This window comes from Podarcis melisellensis (assembly GCF_964234715.1).
Source record: "Podarcis melisellensis genome assembly, chromosome: 5".
Lineage (NCBI taxonomy): Eukaryota > Metazoa > Chordata > Lepidosauria > Squamata > Lacertidae > Podarcis > Podarcis melisellensis.
Window position 1 is genome coordinate 10429976 of NC_138537.1, and position 16015 is coordinate 10445990.

At 44.0% G+C, this 16015-nt stretch overlaps 1 protein-coding gene across 1 annotated transcript; it reads left to right on the forward strand.

Annotated features, from left to right (window-relative positions):
• The first annotated feature begins 63 nt into the window (after window positions 1-63).
• On the forward strand, window positions 64-14293 carry DNAJC19 (DnaJ heat shock protein family (Hsp40) member C19). Its single transcript, XM_081911438.1, has 6 exons — window positions 64-178; window positions 3140-3191; window positions 5136-5209; window positions 8903-8979; window positions 12141-12211; window positions 13290-14293. Exons 1-6 carry the CDS (start codon window positions 176-178, stop codon window positions 13358-13360), a joined length of 348 nt encoding a protein of 115 aa, XP_081767564.1. The 5' UTR covers window positions 64-175; the 3' UTR covers window positions 13361-14293.
• The last annotated feature ends 1722 nt before the right edge of the window (window positions 14294-16015 follow it).

A 16015-nucleotide genomic window follows, 5' to 3' on the forward strand; every position in this document is an offset into this window, starting at 1 on the left:
TTTCCCCTCTGCTTTACGGCAGGAGGGCGCGCAACCTGCCTGCCAGCAGCCAGCCGGCCGGGTGGCGGGGCGGTAGCGGGGAAGCGTCGCTGGGAGGTGGGGACGCGGGACTGATCTTTCCCTTGGCCTGACCGAACCCCCCCCCTCCTGCTGCTCCCCCTACCCAGCAGACGCCATGGTGAGTGTGCGGGGAGAGCCGCGCCCGCTCGCTGTCCTGGCCCTCCTTTCAGAAAACGCCTCCCCGCTTGGGGCGAGGGGTCGCGGGGTGGGGTGGGGAGAGGGGCTTCCGGCAGCTATGGCTGTGCTCTATAGCATGGGGAGGCAAGCTAAGGCCCGGGGGCCGGATACTGCCCAATCGCCCTCTAAATCCGGCCCGCGGACGGTCCGGGAATCAGCATGTTTTTACATGAGTAGAAAGTGTCCTTTTAGTTAAAATGCATCTCTGGGTTATTTGTGGGGCATAGAAATTCGTTCTCCCCCCCCCCAAAAAAAATAGATAGATGATAGATAGATAGATAGATAGATAGATAGATAGATAGATAGATAGATAGTCCGGCCCCCCACAAGGTCTGAGGGACAGTGGACCGGCCCCCTGCTGAAAAAGTTTGCTGACCCCTACTCTATAGGGTTGCCACCTTTGTCCTGGCAAAATAAGAGGGGGGCAGGGGCTGGTTTGTTTTGTTTTTCCACCTGAAGTAACCTCAAAGCAAGCCATTGCAGCCTCACAGGAAGGGTCCCCTGGAATTTGTTGCACATGCATGTGCGGATTTGAAAATCTGTCTGTGCTTGGCTACCCAGAGCTGAAATACATAACCTTTCAACACACCCTTTCAAACGCATGCATTTGGAGAGGATCCCTAACTTGGGAGAGAGAGAGAGGACGTGCATTGCAGGGGGTTGGACTAGATGACCCTGGGGACCCCTCAAACTCTTCAATTCTATGATGTACAGGATAAAACTATCAATACAGGACGTAGCATTTTGGCATTGAAATATGGGACAATCCTGCATTATACAGGACAGGTGGCAACCTTGGCTCTGCCCTTTGCAGTTGAAGGCAGCAAATGTTTCTGAATGCCCCAGTTGCTGGAAACCACGAGAGGGAGGGGAGAAGAGTGCTCTCCTGCCCGGATCCTGCATGTGAGTTTCCCATCTGGCTGGCCGCTGTGAGAGCAGAGCCCTGAGACCTGCTGCCATATTGGGTGGTATACAAATTTAATTAACAACAGCCTGCTGGACTGGATGGGCCACTGGGCTGATCCAGAAGCCAGACTCTGCCAGTCTTCTTATGATTTGCTGCAGTTCATCCCAATTTACCTTTCTTCTGAAAGAAGCCTTTTCCCTCTCTCGCTCTCTCACCCCCCCCCCTCTGCTTTGTTGAGCATAGAGAATGGTGGCTGTCTTTTCTGAACAGCCGTGTGTGTGTGTGTGTAAGTAATTTGACCTTTCATTTTGAAGAGGTAGGCGCAGGGAGCATGCACGGGAGCTGCACAAAAAATATGATATACGGAAGTAAGCACTGGGCTGGCACCCTGATGTATGTGCCTGGCAGCTCAATTCTGTGCTTGCTTACTCAGAAGTAAATCTCACTATCTGTAACCAGTGGCACTTCCAAGAAAGTGTGCGTAGGATTGCAGCCTTAGTCTGGAGTAATATGGACTTGGATTAACAGCCAACGATTTTCAATTTCCCAGCGGTGGTGCAGGTAGCTGTGTTAGTCTGTTGCAGCAAAACCAGAAAATGGTCTTTTGGCACCTTAAACGCTAATATTTTTATCCTTGTACACATACTAAGCTGGCTTCCTTCCACATTGTGTTGTTTGAAATTGGTATCCACTGAAAAAAATCTTCATGTAAAGACTTGCCCTAAAAAATCTTTATTCTGGTATTTCTTATCAATCTAGATATGAAGGGGCTTGTGTCTGTCTGAGGGAGGGGAGTAGTTCTCTAAGGCTACGTATATGGGGGCATAGGTCACTGGAATTTCTTTTTTCAAGGCAGTTAAGGGTTGGGAGGGAGAGAGAAGAATTGCTGGTCATTGCTTTTTCAGACCAGTCATGCTAATGGTTTTAACCACAATTTCTGGCCTTTGAGTGTTTGATTTGTCACAGCTGGAAACAGGAAGCTACGCTAGATCAGGGATAGGGAACAAGTAGCCTTCCGGATTCCCAGACTCCCAGTTCTCATGAGCCCCAACCACTAAGGCAGTGTTTCTCAAACTTTGGTCTCCAGCTGTTGTTGGACTACAACTCCTATCATCCCCAGCTAGCAGGGCCAGTGGTCAGGGATGATGGCAGTTGTAGTCCCAACATCAGCTGGAGACCCAAGTTTGAGAAACCTTTCACTAAGAGATGATAGACATTTAGTCTAGCAACAGAACTAGACCTATAACATACTCCTTCTAGGACAGTGTTGAGGAAGTGGGTCCAGCTGGCAGGCCAGATCCAGACCCCTTGAGCCGCATAGGCCACTTTGAAAGGAGTTGCCCATCTGTGAATCATCTGTTGTCACCATAACATGAGATGGAGTGTTTGCCTTTGTGTCCGCATGGTTGGATAGAGAACTCGCCTTTGTTAGCTAATGTGTTTGTTTTCCTGTACAAGATAGATCATTCCTTGTAGAAGAGGTGGCTCTGGCTCAGAAACTGAATATAGTTCACCAGGCCCCTTAGTCCAGCCTGCTGTGCTCTTCCCCAGGTCACACACCCTCTTCCCAGGTCACACCCCTGACCGGCCACACAGTTTATGGGGGAAGTGATCATAAACTGCTTCAGCTTAGTTAGGATGTGCCCTTGAATTTTGCTGATTCCTCTTGCTTAAATAATGTGGATGGGAGGGACTGTAAATATGTCTATCATTCATGTTTCAGTAACTGCACTTATCTCTTTGCCCAAGAATAGCTGTTGCAGGAACACTGTGTATGGTTTCAAATGCTAGAAGGGGTTGAAAGCTACCAATTAAGGCTCTCTGTAGTGTGTGAGCAGTCTGCATCCCAGGTATCTTATCATTTTTCAGGGTGTTTTCTCTCCCTTTATTTCCCAAGCCCACTGAGTCTCAATAGCATTAATACTTATGCACTGAAATTACTGTTTTTTTCATTTTCTGATATTGCCTCTCCTTCTCCCCACCCTCCTTTCTTAGGCTACTACTATGATAGCAGTCGGTCTGACAATAGCTGCTGCTGGATATGCAGGTTTGTATTTCTGTATGCAGAATTTTGTATGCAGGCTTTATTTCTGACTGCTTTGAATAGTATTGCATTGTAAATTGATAGTATCACTGTTGCTGAGTCTTTGACCTCACACACAAGAGCATACATTTGACTCCAGTACATTAAAATCTGTGGCTTGTGGCAAATATTAAATAATATATTAGCAGGTCACCAGGTGTGCTTATTTCCTTGTCCTCTTACTTTCCTGCCTGAGAACAGAACTCATCTGACTGTTTTAGGATTTACATAAATTGCAGGAACTTAACTCCCTCCTCCAGCTTTTGTTTTCAGAGTTTCTGCCCAAACAGTCCATCACTTCCTTCAGGTAGCAGAGCTTAATCAGTCTAGAGGGTGCTGTCCTACAAATTTAGAATCCCTGGTCCAAATCTTATTATAAGTGCTTGATTCTGACACTAGAGTGCCGTCCCAAATTATAACAATTTTAAATTTTCCTTTGAAGCTGCTGCAGCTTTGGTGATCTTCTAGGACAGATGGGGAACCTTTGGCTCCCCAGATGTTGCTGATCGAGACTCTCCTCGGTCCTAGCCAGCAAGGCCAGTGGTCAAGGATGATGGGAGGCGTTGTCCAACAACATATGGAGGACCACAGCTGCCCCAGCTCTGTTCTAGTGGGAATACTAGCTGAAGAACAGCTGCCTTTGTTTTCTCTGTGTTGCTTAAACATAGTGCATAGATAAATCTTTGCCAGCTTAGTGCGCTTCAGATGTTTTGGACTATAACTCACATCAACCCCAGCCAGCATGACAATCAGGTTGGCAAAGGCTGACATACTGTATTTTTCGCTCTATAAGACGCACCAGACCACAAGACACACCTAGTTTTTGGAGGAGAAAAACAAGAAAAAAAATATTCTGAATCTCAGAAGCAAGAACAGCAAGAGGGATCGCTGCGCAGTGAAAGCAGCAGTCCCTCTTGCTGTTCTGGATTCTGGGATAGCTGCGCAGCCTGCATTCGCTCCATAAGACGCACACACATTTCCCCTTACTTTTTGGGAGGGAAAAAGTGAGCCTTATAGAGCAAAAAATACGGTAAATTAGATTTTCAGAGAACTAGCTTCTGCTTAGTCTTAGAACTTGTAAGCACAAGGAAATACATTCTTTCTCGGGTATAGGTTAATGATTAACTATTGGACTTGTTTGTGAAATCGTTAATCCTAAACAGTGTTGTTTATATAAGTTATTTCACTTTTTGAGAGCATAAATTGGGCTTTTCAGGGGGCTGTGACTTTTTACAATATATTGCAATTCCTTTTTTTAAGTTTATCTCTAACCAGGAGAAATTAGAACCTTTTTTTCTTTTCTTTTTTTATAAAAAAGCTTGGATTCTGAAAGGCTTATAAGCAATAGAATAATTTGTTGGGTCATCTGTATATGACCCAGCCAGTGCACATAGCCCCACCCCTGGTTTCCGTTAACTGTAGGGGGATGGGAAAATAGATGGAAAAATAGAAAAAGAGCAACAAACTGGTTGTCCCAGGAAGCTGTAAAAGATTATTATGTTTGTGATTTGATAAATATTAGGCTCTTCAAACGTAGTGTGTGCATTGTATATGTGGGCAGCCGCCCCTTATAGTCATGGCTGCGTCCTTTCAATATGCAAGTTTCAGGCATGTATCTGTGCAAAGCCTGTAGAGAAACTTCTGCTTCAGATTTGCTCGTTCTGTGGTTGCCATCAGCACTCCTATAGAGTTCCCAGGAAGAAGAATGAAATAAGCAGCAGCAGTAAAAGAGAGGCTGGAAGCAAGTAGAAATCACTACACCTCTGCACCCTCTTAAGCCTATTGCACCAGTAGAAAGCTTGTTTGGAGGCACAAAATGTCATTCCAACTCTCTTAGTGCTGGTCAGCTGCACCAACAGAACATGCAGATCACTCTCTAAGACTTAGTAAGTCTTCCTTTTCTTCAAGGTCGTTATGCACTGCAAGCAATGAAGATAATGGAACCACAAGTAAAGCAAGCTCTTCAGTCGCTGCCAAAATCTGTGAGTTTGCTTTACTCAATTTTCTTTTGCAGCCATATTAGTTGTTGTTTCTTTAATGCTTTTGTTTTTGTTTTCTTGTTACAAAATTGTACACACATAAATAATGAAGCATGACACAGCTAACAAAAAATGGGTCACTAGGGGAGTAAAATACTAAACCAGACATGGCCAAACTTGGCCCTCCTGCTGTTTTGTGACTACAACTCCCATCATCCCTAGCTAACAGGACCAGTGGTCAGGGATGATGGGAATTGTAGTCCCAAAACAGCTGGAGGGCCAAGTCTGGCCATACCTGTACTAAACATACTGTTTTTCAGTACATAATGAGGTGATTACAGTAAACCAGTAAAATGACTTCTTCAATAAATCTGCTTGGAAAACACAGAGCAATAGGAGTGAGCTAATGAGTAGTGCCTGCTTATACACAATATTGTAATATATGTTGTAGCCATTTCTCATCCATGTGTTGTTTTATTTGTATATATAATAAAATCACACCATACAATGTAAGAATTAACTTGTATTTTCTCGCCCCTTGCCACCTTCAAAGTTTGCGACAGATTTTCCATTATGGCTGTATTATGCCAGTAATCAATATTCATTAATTGCCAGGTTTAGTTCATTCCTTACTTTTTAATTGGTCTACATCTGAAGTATATAAATTAAAGCTAATGCTGGGGTTGTTGGGATTGTCTGAGCTGCGGTCTGACATATCTCTTAAAAAAATTCCTTCCAAAATTGTTCTAGTTGTGAAAATTATCTCCTTTCGCCCCCCCCCAAGGTGTCCTGAGATACGTAAGTCCCAGAGAGCCATAATTGGTTGATCTTCAACAGTTCTATTTACACATTCCTAAGTGCTCTCCAGATCTCATCCTTTTTCTTAAATCTATGGAAGCATATAATATTGCCTCTTGGAGGAGCTGAAACATGCAGACAAGTTGATAGAGCTCTGTGGGTTCTTTCAGTATCCTCTTGGAATAGGCACATATTAGTCATTTAAGTCACTAGACTTTAAAGTCCACAATATGGTTATTTTCTGCCTCTTCTGCGAAGCCCCTCAAGCAAAAGTTAACCTTTTTTAAGTCTGTTTGACAACCGTCCAGCTTTGATTTTATATCCATATTCTCTTTTAGGCAGTTTAAAAAGTATTTTATGTAGTAAGCTTAAATCCATTGCTGCTTACACCATTTCCACAGTTCCACCTAATTTTTCTGGCAGTGCATTTGCCTTATCTATGAGGAGTCATCGGTTTGTGGTGAGAATTTATTTCCACACCACTTGTTCTTATGCAGGTGAGGGAACACCTTTAAATAAAACACGGAATCAAGAGAATACAACAAAATCAGTGTCTTGTAGGGATCCAGTTTATTAAAACTATTGCAATAGGACAGCCTTGCTAACAAGTTGTTCAGCAGAACTGCTAGTTAGCAAAGACTGCCACGGGGCACAAAGACTGCCACGGGGCACAATAGAAGAAAACTTACCGTATTTTTCGCACCATAGGACGCACCGGACAATAGGACGCACCTTGTTTTAGAGGGGGGAGAACAAGGAAAAAAAAATGTTCTGCTCTCTGCCCAGCACCCCTTCAGCGAAGCGGCAGGAAGCGCTGCGCAGAGAGGGGGAGAATTTTCCCCCTCTTGTTTTCCCGCTCTAAAACAAGGTGCCGTTTAAGGTGCGTTCAGGCGGCTACCTTGGAAGCCTGGAGAGCGAGAGGGGTCGGTGCGCACTGACCCCTCTCACTCTCCAGGCTTCAGGTTCCTTTCGACCTGCTTTTTGGGGCTGGCGGGGGAAGCCCACCACCAGTCTTTGCTCCCCCCCCCCCGCCTGCCTTCAAAAGCCGTCGGGATAGCGGAGAAACGGCAGAGAAGTCTCCGCTGTCCCGGGGGCTTTTAAAATGCTGGGGGACGGCAGCGAACGCTTCGCTGCCGCCCGCCAGCATTTTAAAATCGCCCCGGGACAGCGGAGGCTTCGCTGCCGCCCGCCAGCATTTTAAAATCCGCTGTCCCGGGGGCTTTTAAAATGCTGGCGGTCAGTAGCAAAGCCCTCCTGTCCCCGGAGCTTGCGGGGCGGGAGGTGGGGAGAAGGGCTTTTCTTCCCACCGCCAGCCTTCAGAACAGCCTTCTGAAGGCTGGTGGTGGGGAAAAAAGCCCTTGTCCCCCCCCCCCCCCAGCCTTCAGAAGAGGTCGGGGGATAGACTGTCCCCGGACCTGGTCTGAAGGCGGTTTCCATAGGAACGCATTGATTGATTTTCAATGCATTCCTATGGGAAACCGTGCTTCGCAAGACAAAAAAACTTGCGGAACAAATTAATTTCGTCTTGCGAGGCACCACTGTACTTACATCAAGAAAGGTTACAGGTCATGGGATGCATGGCTCCATACTGATATCAACTCACCCGCAATTACCTTGGGGTTCCCAGACTGTTTGGGTCTCAAATGTTGCACTTCTAACAGTTTCCTTGGCAACCAGTTCTTCAGCAGTGTTTATTGACATTCCAGTCCCCTGTCTTAACTTCCCTGTTCCCAAAACATGTCAAAGAGCTTCAAGGAGAGATGCTGGATTTGCACTCCAGTGTTTACTCAAAACAGTCTTAGGAAAACATCCTTCATAGTCATTTGTGCCACTTTCAGGGTTAGACAGGATTTCTTGTTTATGGCCTAGAGAGCCACAAGGGTTTCAAAATGCAGGCACACAGGAACCATTCATTGATTCATTCTACCTAAAGGTTAAACGCAATTAATATTGAAGCAGTTATATCAAAATCTGTATCAAGAATCTTAATATCTAACAAAATATCAAAAGTTTTACATCAAGTAAGTTCCTTCCATGTTTCTGAAATCATTTCTTTAATGTGGATACGTTGAGCTACAAATTCTTCTCTCAGCACTGCATCGCTATCTTTTTCTGCCATGGCTTTTGCAGTCGTTATCAGGCCAGACTCCATGTTATGTCTCTGCTGATTCATAAACTCCTCTACTTTAGGGCTGTCAAAGTCCTATCTCTGAGGATTTTCTCCCACTCTATTTAGACTTCTAAATGTCACAAAAGCATGTGTACACATACAAGGAAGACACACAGGTGTGTTACAGCAGTGAGTGTTTTGCACAAAGTTTACAATCACATTCCACCGGGCAGTTCTAAATTTCCCATTAAAAAGAGCCCTGCACTAAAAACCATATTTTTAAAAATGCTTTGCAGTGGACTTGAAAGTAGGTTGCGTTGATTCTAATGGATTTACTCCCAGATCAGTGGAGTTAGGCTTGCAGTCTAAATATTTGGGAATCTGATGAGTTCTCACAGTGCTATGTTATCCCATTCAATTGGTGTGTTAAATTCTCAGACTTGCTCTCATGTGCATCATTGTTATTTCTCGAGTCTGAAGTAAGGAAGCAGCTTTTGGTTGTTGAGTTGAGGCGGTTTTATGTGGTTGAAGTCATTAAAATAATATTATGGGTAGGGGCCTCAAATACAGGAAATGATCTAGGCCTCTCTAGGCACTGCACACACCAGCCAGGAAGCTAGACAATAATGTCATTATTTTTCTTAAACAAGAACAGAACAACCACAGGTAGCTGACTAGATGCAACTGTTTCTAGTACCACCTAGTGACTCAACCAAATAATGATGCTAGTCACACAGTTATCTTGCTCATTTTGCATAATGCTTTTTTTTTAATGCATCTTATTTTAGGCCTTCAGTGCCTACTACAGAGGAGGATTTGATCCCAAAATGACCAAGCGGGAAGCTGCTTTAATATTAGGAGTGAGGTAAGAAAGAATTTCAGGTTTTCAAAGACACAGGGGCCCAACAACTCTTGGTGACTTTCTCTGGTGTATGCTTGGTATATGAAATTTCAGAGTCAATCAAATTCATTTGTCCCAAACCATTGAGCATCACAAAACTGAAGTTAGGCTGAGGTACATAAGTGGTCCCCAGGATTTTGGGTCCTGTGTTAAAGGTAGGGCTTGTCTATTTGAAGAGAAGAAACATACCAGTCTGCAGAAGCATCCTGGTCATTCCCCGAGAGTGAAAATGAGAAACTGAGCCTTTAGTGTCATCGGCCCAGTCTCGTGGAACAATCTGTGAGTAGAGATTCAGCAGTCATCTTCTGAAAACTTGTACATTCCACCAGGCCTATGCAGGTACCCCCCCCCCCATGGTCTGTTAATGTTTCTTTAATTTCTTTCTTTGCTTTTAACTTGTTTTTAACATTTTATGTTATTGTTCGGTTCTGGTTTTATATCATTATAAACCGCTGTGATATATTTTTATGATACAGCATTATATAAATACTTTAACAAATAAATAAATTGTTATTTGAGTATGTAACACACCAGCAGAAGAAATAACAATAGAAGCAGGGGAGAAAACATTTTATCTGTCTGTTCATGTAGCCACAAACTAATCAAGTGGTAGAGACAATTTCTTTTTGTGCCTGCTGCCGGAAGTTTGTAAATATTGTGGAATGTGCATACAACTTTTTAGCTAGGGCTGCATTGTAAGAATGCTGTGTGTAACTCACTAATAGTGATGTTTGGATGTCTGATACAAGTGGGCCAAGTTAGTGCCAACAGGCCAAAGCAGCAGCCCATCCCTGATGACAGACACTGGGCATCAATTTTTTACTTTTTGAATGTTGTCTAGATTTCTACAAATGATTTAGAGTATTTTTGCACTGCTGAATCAGGAAATGGCATCCGTTTCTCTCCATCAGGTCAGGTTTTTGAGCTATGTTGATTTGAAAAAAATCAGATCTTGTGACAAAATCGATTACATTTTTGTGGCATTATCAGCTGATTTTTGTCAACACATAAATATGTTTTTAAGAGAGAAAAATGTTTTTTCCAACAACATATATTGATTACCTGATAGAAACATCGATTACTGTAAAATGAATGGTTGGTGGGCATTGATAAAGGTAAGTACACGTAAATTGCATGTTGCTTCACCATTTTTCAAACTTCAGGGCTTGAACTTCCGTTTCTTTGAACTCCTGGAATGCTCAGCGGCAGGGAGGTCTCTCTTCAGAGTCCAACAGTAGTCAGCCATCATGACTGCGTCCCAGCGACCCTGAAACCTGGTCTCCATCTCTTTCATGTCCTGATGGAATCTCTCCCCCTGCTCGTCACTCATTGAACCCAGGTTCTCAGGAAACCAGTCCATATGTGAAAATAGGTAGTGCATCTTGATGCTCATGTTGCAGCCCAGGTTTCTGAAAGCAGTCAGCATGTTGTTGACAAGTTCTGTGTAGTTTCTGGCCTTATTATTGCCCAGAAAATTCTTCACTACCAGAACAAATGCCTTCCACGCTTCCAGTTCCACTTCGTTCATTGAGTTTCCGAACTCTGGATCTCTGATGAGCTGACGGATCTGAGGACCGTCAAAGATGCCAGCTTTCAACTTCTCCATGGTCAATCCTGGAAAAGCCTGGCACAAGTAAGTGAAGCAGTCACCATCCTTGTCCAGAGCCTTGGTGAACTGCTTGATTAAGCCGAGCTTGATGTGCAGCGGTGGGAAGAGTATTCTGTCTCTGTCCACCAGAGGGTCGTTGATGACGTTCCTTTCTTTGCAAGGCACCAATTCCTCCCGCACAGGCCAGTCCTTCTTTGTGTAATGCTGAGCATGGTCCCTACTATCCCACATGCACAGAAAACATGGGTACTTGGTGAAGCCAGACTGTTGTCCCAACAAAAAGTTCACCATCTTCAGGTCAACACAAATAAACCACTTATGCTGATCATAACCAATTTTCTCCAGCACATACTTCACCGCTTCATAGTTCTCCTTCAGTGTACTCAAGTGAGCCAGGGGTATAGAGGCAAACTGGTTGCCGTTGTGTAGCAGAACACATTTCAGTGATCGCTTGCTGCTGCCAATGAACAGTCTCCAATCTTTGGGTTCGTACTGTGGCACTCCAAGCTTGAGCAGAAGCTGCGCAATATCTGCACAGTACACCAAGTCCTTCTCTTCCTAGAAAAAACAGAGGTACTCTGGATGCCTGTTTCAGAAGAAGCTGATGTGAGCACTGTCAGAGAGGAGGTTTTTTTCCTTCAATCTGGATGCCAGCAGTTCGGCAGAGTCCTTTGACAAGCTGAGGTTGTGAACTAGATCATTCAACTCCTTTTGGGAAAATGGATGTGGAGCATCATCTTCAAGAACCACTTCTTCTTCATGTCCTTCAACACTGGAGGCATCTTCGTCACTAATGTCAGGAAGTTCTCCAAAGATAGGCACTGGAATTTCATAACAATGAGCTACAGGACGACGTGCTGATTGAAGATCAGGATACTCGAGGCTGCTCTGGTTCTTTCTGTTGATCCCAGTCACATCAACAGCGCAGAAGTAGCAGTCAGTGACATGGTTTGTCAGCTCCCTCCAAACCATGGGAATTCCAAAGTTCAGACTCCTCTTGCCATTGGTCCACCCACGTAGAGTCTCGGTGCATGCCTTGCACACCATGTGTGGCGCCCAAGCTTTAGCCTGGTCACCAAGTTTAATATCAAAATAAGCCTTATGAAACTTGTGCACCAGTTTATGGAAGATTTCGATGTTTTATGACTTCAAACTCATCCCTTTTCGACATAATCACCCAGAACTATTGGACCTGAATACTTGTTGTCATTAAAATAATCATTTCCAATCAAAACAATTATTCGACATGGCATTTTACCCCCACCAACTTCTTCTAAAATGCTCCACACAAGCGTACATGTGAATAAAAACGTAAAAAAATGACATGTGGCCATAGCTCAAAAACTTGACCTGATTGAGCAAAACCCATGTGATTTTTGGATTCAGCGCATCAGATTCGTCCTAAATCAAATGAAAAAATGCAGACAACAAATTTATTGTTGACCAGTGTTATCTATAGGTTGCTACTTTTGAGCATACCTGGAACTGATCTTTTTTGTTTTGTTTTAACTACTAGTCCTACAGCTAATAAAGGAAAAATCAGAGAAGCTCACAGACGAATCATGCTCTTGAATCATCCTGATAAAGGTAAATGAGATAAATTTTGACATTGGACAGTGTTTGTTTAGTATGAGACCATGCTGCAAAGTCAGATGGGAAGTCTTCAAGTGTTGTGCTAAGGAGAAAATGTGATGTTTTCTGGTAGGTGTGGAAGGGCCCTCTTTTGGGTACTTTGCTTGAGTGTATAAGGTAAAGGTAAAGGGACCCCTGACCATTAGGTCCAGTCGTGACCGACTCTGGGTCATGTGGCCAACATGACTAAGCCACTTCTGGCGAACCAGAGCAGCGCACAGAAACGCCATTTACCTTCCCGCCAGAGCGGTTCCTATTTATCTACTTGCCCTTTGACGTGCTTTTGAACTGCTAGGTTGGCAGGAGCTCACCCCGTCGCGGGGATTCGAACCGCCAACCTTCTGATCGGCAAGTCCTAGGCTCTCTGGTTTAACCCACAGCGCCACCCGCGTCCCTGCTTGAGTGTCTAGAGCAGCTCAATTAGTAGAGCATGAGACCCTTAATCTCAGGGTTTGAGCCCTACATTGGGCAAGAGATTCCTGCATTGTAGGATGTTGGATTAGATGACCCGGGTTCCCTCTGATGGGATAATTTTGTCATTCTGAAGGTTCTCCCTACGTCCATCACTCTGAAATGGCTTTTATTCCTGTCATGAAACATAGCTGTATAAAGGTAAAGGTAAAAGTACCCCTGACTGTTAGGTCCAGTCACGGACGACTCTGGGGTTGCACACTCATCTCGCTCTATAGGCCGAAGGAGCCAGCGTTTGTCCGCAGACAGCTTCCAGGTCATGTGGCCAGCATGACTAAGCCGCTTCTGCTGAACCAGAGCAGTGCATGGAAACGCGGTTTACCTTCCCGCCGGGGTGGCACCTATTTATCTACTTGCACTTGATGTGCTTTCGAACTGCCAGGTGGGCAGGAGCTGGGACTGAACAATGGGAGCTCACCCCGTCATGGGGATTTGAACTGCCAACCTTCCGATCAGCAAGCCCTAGGCTCTGTTGTTTAGACCATAGCACATATCAAAAGGTTGGGACAAATATCTCCTTTTGTGGTATATGACATCCTTTTTTTTCTTTTCCCTTTGCCAGGAGGTTCTCCGTACGTCGCAGCCAAAATTAATGAAGCTAAAGACTTATTGGAAGGTCAAGCTAAGAAATGAAGACACACCACCTGATCAATGGCTTTATTTTTAAAATTTATTCTTATTGTTGACAAAAGATGAAGTTTGTGCCAGGAGGGACTGTTTGCTCCAGTACTGGTCATATCATTCATCTTTTGGCTTATATTTAGAGACCTGAATCTATATTCAGGTGAGAGTAATGGATTAGCAAGGTAACACCAACATCCAAGACCGGGTTGCAAAAGAAACCACAACCACCCTTTTAAGTCTCATCATGTAGTGTTTTGAAATTATTTCAAAGTGTGGACAGTTGTACGAATTGCCCTATTATAAAACGTCTATCTGGTTTATTCCCATCATGAAATTCCTAGCTTTTTATAATTGCAAGTTTCAAAGCAATAAATTTGTTATAATAATCTTATGTCTGTAAAACACTTACATTGACCAGAAACAGATCTGTGTCAAGGCTCTCTCCTTCTTTTGAGATTGAACCCTTAAAACAGCTGCCAGGCACGAGGACTGAATTGGGACCTCCCCACAGTGTACCCTTGAAAGCAAGGATGGGGGAGCCTGTGGCCTTCCATATGTTGGACATCATGCTGGCTGGGGCTGATGAGAACTGGAGTTGAACATCCTTCGAGGGGCCATTGGTTCTGCATCGCGTTCCAACTGTCTTAGTATCAAGAAAAACTTAACCTGAATGTCATCCCTTCTCTCAAAATCTGAATCTCTGAACATCCTGAAACATCAGTGAATGCTGAAGAATGGAAGAGCAGAAATAAAAGCAGCCACATCAAAATCTGACAAGTCTTCTGGAGTTACTTACTATCCTACACCCAAGCCAAGTTACCTATTCAGCTATTAGCAACAAACTTTAGAGTACCATGCCTGTATCCACATTCTAGGTTTACAAATTCCATTAAAAAAAATAAAAAGTGACCATGTAGTTCAATACAAAGAACCTTATTCTGGCTCATCATGGTGTGGTTCCTAGATTTTAGCCTATGCTACTAGGTTCAAACTAAGTAGTAACACTGGAAAATCCAGTCTTGCTTACAGCCAAAGTTCCCCTGCTGCTGTGCTGATAACAGTAGTTACTGGTCTGGCCCTAAAAGATCTTTGCTTTCACAGGGCAAGGTTTTTAACATGGTTGCAGTATGTTACTTGCCACTACCATTCTCTGCCAAGCAGTAAGAATCCAGGGGTTCCAGGATTCACCCAGGGTGGTTTTTGTTGGAGAATCAAGGCACAGCGGAAGCTGCAGTGTCTTAGAAATATGGTTTATTCACACACATTTACACTTGAAGACTTCAGTAGGGGCATCCAGAGCATTATGTACATTGCTCCTGCAATAGCTTCAGCATGTTTTGGTGCAAAGGCATAGCCATTCATGCCCCGCAGCTCACTGCAGCAGCCTCTGCATGGAGTTCTGCCTAATTTCCTCTTCCTCATTCCCAGATCACCTTGACAAAAAACCTGTGTAAAAGGACTTTTTTTCTGTGTGACATTATGTTCACATTGCCCTGGCAACCTCCCAGTTACCTTGTCTTGTAGGCAGCTTTTGCAATGGGTTAATGGCAGGGCCATCATCTCCCTCTGCCTGGCTCATCATGTCAGCTTACCTTAATTATCAAGGCTCTGATTAAACCCCAGCACCCAAGAATCTAGAGAAATGGGGCACCCGGGGATCTAGAAGTTCATTGTTCCCCCACTAACTCATAGCAATATTTATAGCATAAGCCTTGTCAGTTGAAGGAAACAAAACATGAAAGGCGGTGATACGTGGCTGCTACATGTCTCCAAAGCAAGCACATTTTCCCCTCAAAGAATTCTGAGGAAGAAAATGTATTTTGTAGGTATGGTGTACATCAGTGGTGTCCAAACTTTTTTCAGAGGGCCAGATTTGATGAAGTAAAAGGCTGTGAGGGCCGACCAAAGCACCAACCAAAGTTGGTAACTTTTTTTGGGGGGGGGGGGATTGAAGTTGCTGAACTGCCACAGGTCCGGTGGGCTGGATTGGGTCCCAGAAACAGACTTTAGACATGGCTGGTGTACATACTCAATAAAGCATGCCGATTCCAGGTTCACTCTCAACGTATCAATAAAAACATTTCTACTCAAGAGTAAAGGAACAAGAGGTAAAGAACAGGTATTTGCATGGGTAGGGTAGCATTTAAATCTGTTACCCAATTCATGTAGCTTATTGCCATACTAGAGTTTTTTTAGTTGGGGATAATTGTCTTAATGTGCACAAAATAAGTGGCTTGTTATGCACCTCTAGCACACGTGAAAAGCTATTTTTTGCAGTGATTATATTTTGGATCCCATTGACAACATGGCAGAGGATCGGCATGTGGGTCTCCTGGGTAGTGGTTTAATACGTTTTTGAAGAAAAAATGATCGGTTTTGAGGCACTGAAAAAAAGGTTTAATCTTTCCTTCCTAATTGCAATTACCCCTGACTGCAGCTGTTTGCCTCTCTCCTTGGGGTAAAATGCAGTAGGGGGCAATTTAGATCAGGAAGATGATCCCTAGCTGCACTGAAACTTTTAAGGAACAAAGGTAAACCTAGTCACTGATTTCCTGCCATCCTGTCTCATTTAGCTCATACAGGTGGTAAATAGCATTGTCACAAAGAGTTCACTCTAAATCTTTTAATAGATTGCTGTAATAAATTCATGACCTTGGCAAGTAC